The sequence below is a fragment of the Nesoenas mayeri genome, assembly GCF_963082525.1.
Source record: "Nesoenas mayeri genome assembly, chromosome: 6".
NCBI classification, from domain to species: Eukaryota; Metazoa; Chordata; class Aves; order Columbiformes; family Columbidae; genus Nesoenas; species Nesoenas mayeri.
In genome coordinates, this window is record NC_137545.1 from 27659397 (window position 1) to 27661012 (window position 1616).

Here is a 1616-nt window from a genome sequence, read left to right on the forward strand (position 1 = left end):
ATCCAGAAACGCTCGGCAGCCTCTCCCCTTCCCCATCGCGCAGGTGGGAGGAACATCACCCCCGCCCCCCACACCGCCCCGGTCTTCTCTGCCGTCTCGGTGTCCCGGAGCGCAGCCCCCAGCTGGGGTCGGAAGGGCGAGGAGCGGCCGGATCCCGAGCAAAGAAGGTCCGGGCAGCGTCTCTGTGGAGCTGGCGGCCGGGGAGCGGGAAAGGCGAAAAGGATGGGGGGATGGGGGATCCGGCAGAGTCCTTCGCCTCCCCCGCCCCTCGGTCCGCTGCCCCTCCGTCCCCGACGCCGGGGACCCGGTACCTCCCTAGCGGTCCAGGCTGATCGTCCAGTGCTTGGACCTGTCTCCGCCTTCGCCCTCGTTCTTGAGGTCCTGGAAGAGCTGCGTGAAGTAGTGCGGGTCCGCGTTGATTCGCAGCATCTTGGCGCTCAGGCGCTGGATGATGCCCAGGCAGCGCTCCCAGAAGCGCCCCTTGTCGCCCTCCACCAGGAAGGGCTTGAGTGGGTAAGAGATCTCGTTGCCCATGTAGGAGTAGGCAAGGTAGAGGCAGGTGAGGAAGGCGGCCTGCAGCTCGGCCTGGGTCCCGATGTCTTCACCCCGCAGCGCTTCCCGGCACAGCAGGTAGACGAACACCAGGTTGGCCGGGGTGATGAAACCCTGGTCCTGCCAGCCTTGCAGCAGCAGCGAGCGGTCCACGCTGCGGAACCAGGAGATGAGCTCGCCAGGGCTCAGCTCCTTCAGCCGGTAGCAGCGGCGACACACGAAGTCCCCCAAGCAGCGCAGGAGCTCGCCGGTGGACGCCTGCACCACCACGCGGCGCGGGGAGCCCGGGGCGCGGCTGCTGGCCGGCGGCGGTGGCGGCGGTGGTTTGCCCCCGCCTGAGCCCGGGTGCAGCTCCTGCGGCGCCGAGGGCACGGTGGGCACCGGCACGGCCAGCGGGCCCTGCTTGGCGCCTTCGGCCGGCCCCACCACCGACTTGCGCAAGTTCTCACGGTTGCGCTGCACCACCAGCGGGTCGGGCTGGCCCGGCCCTCCACCCGGGGCCCCGCCACCGGGCTTCGGCGTCACCTTCTTGGTGCTCTTCTTCTTCTTAGCCGAGGCGGCCACCAGCCGCTTCCAAGTGAGCGCCGAGATGAGCACGCTGGGGCGCTTCAGCCGGCTTTCGCCCTTAGCCGGCACCCTTCCCGACGCCTTGTCGGCCAGCAGCCCCCCGCCGCCGCCGCCGCCCTTGCCCGAGGAGGCGGCGGGGGAGAGGGAGAGCACCGTGCCCATGCTAACGCCGAGCGGGACGGGCGTGCGGGGGCCGGAGCGCCGGCACCGCCCATAGGAGGCCGGAGGCTGCGGGGGAAGCGGCCCGCACCGGGACCGCAGTACCCGAGGATGCTCCGCCGCGCCCGCTCTGGGCTCCGCGCCCGCCGCTGCAGCCAGCCGCGGCCCCACCGCTCCCCGCCTCCCCGCCGCCAGCCAATCGCCGCCGCACGGGCCTCCGGTGCGCCCGCCCCCTCGCCGGTGGGCGGCAGGGAGGGAGCTCGGCTCGGCACGGCGCGGCTCTGCCGGGCGGCGGCCGCCCCGGTGTGACCTTCACCGGTGGGGGCTCGCCCGGTGCT

At 72.8% G+C, this 1616-nt stretch overlaps 1 protein-coding gene across 1 annotated transcript; it reads right to left on the minus strand.

Moving 5' to 3' along the window:
- Positions 1-315: 315 nt before the first annotated feature.
- On the minus strand, positions 316-1281 carry CDK5R2 (cyclin dependent kinase 5 regulatory subunit 2; the record flags this gene model as incomplete). Its single annotated transcript, XM_080346308.1, has 1 exon — positions 316-1281. The coding sequence occupies one exon, from the start codon at positions 1279-1281 to the stop codon at positions 316-318; it is 966 nt and encodes a 321-aa protein (XP_080202434.1).
- Between the last annotated feature and the right edge of the window lie 335 nt (positions 1282-1616).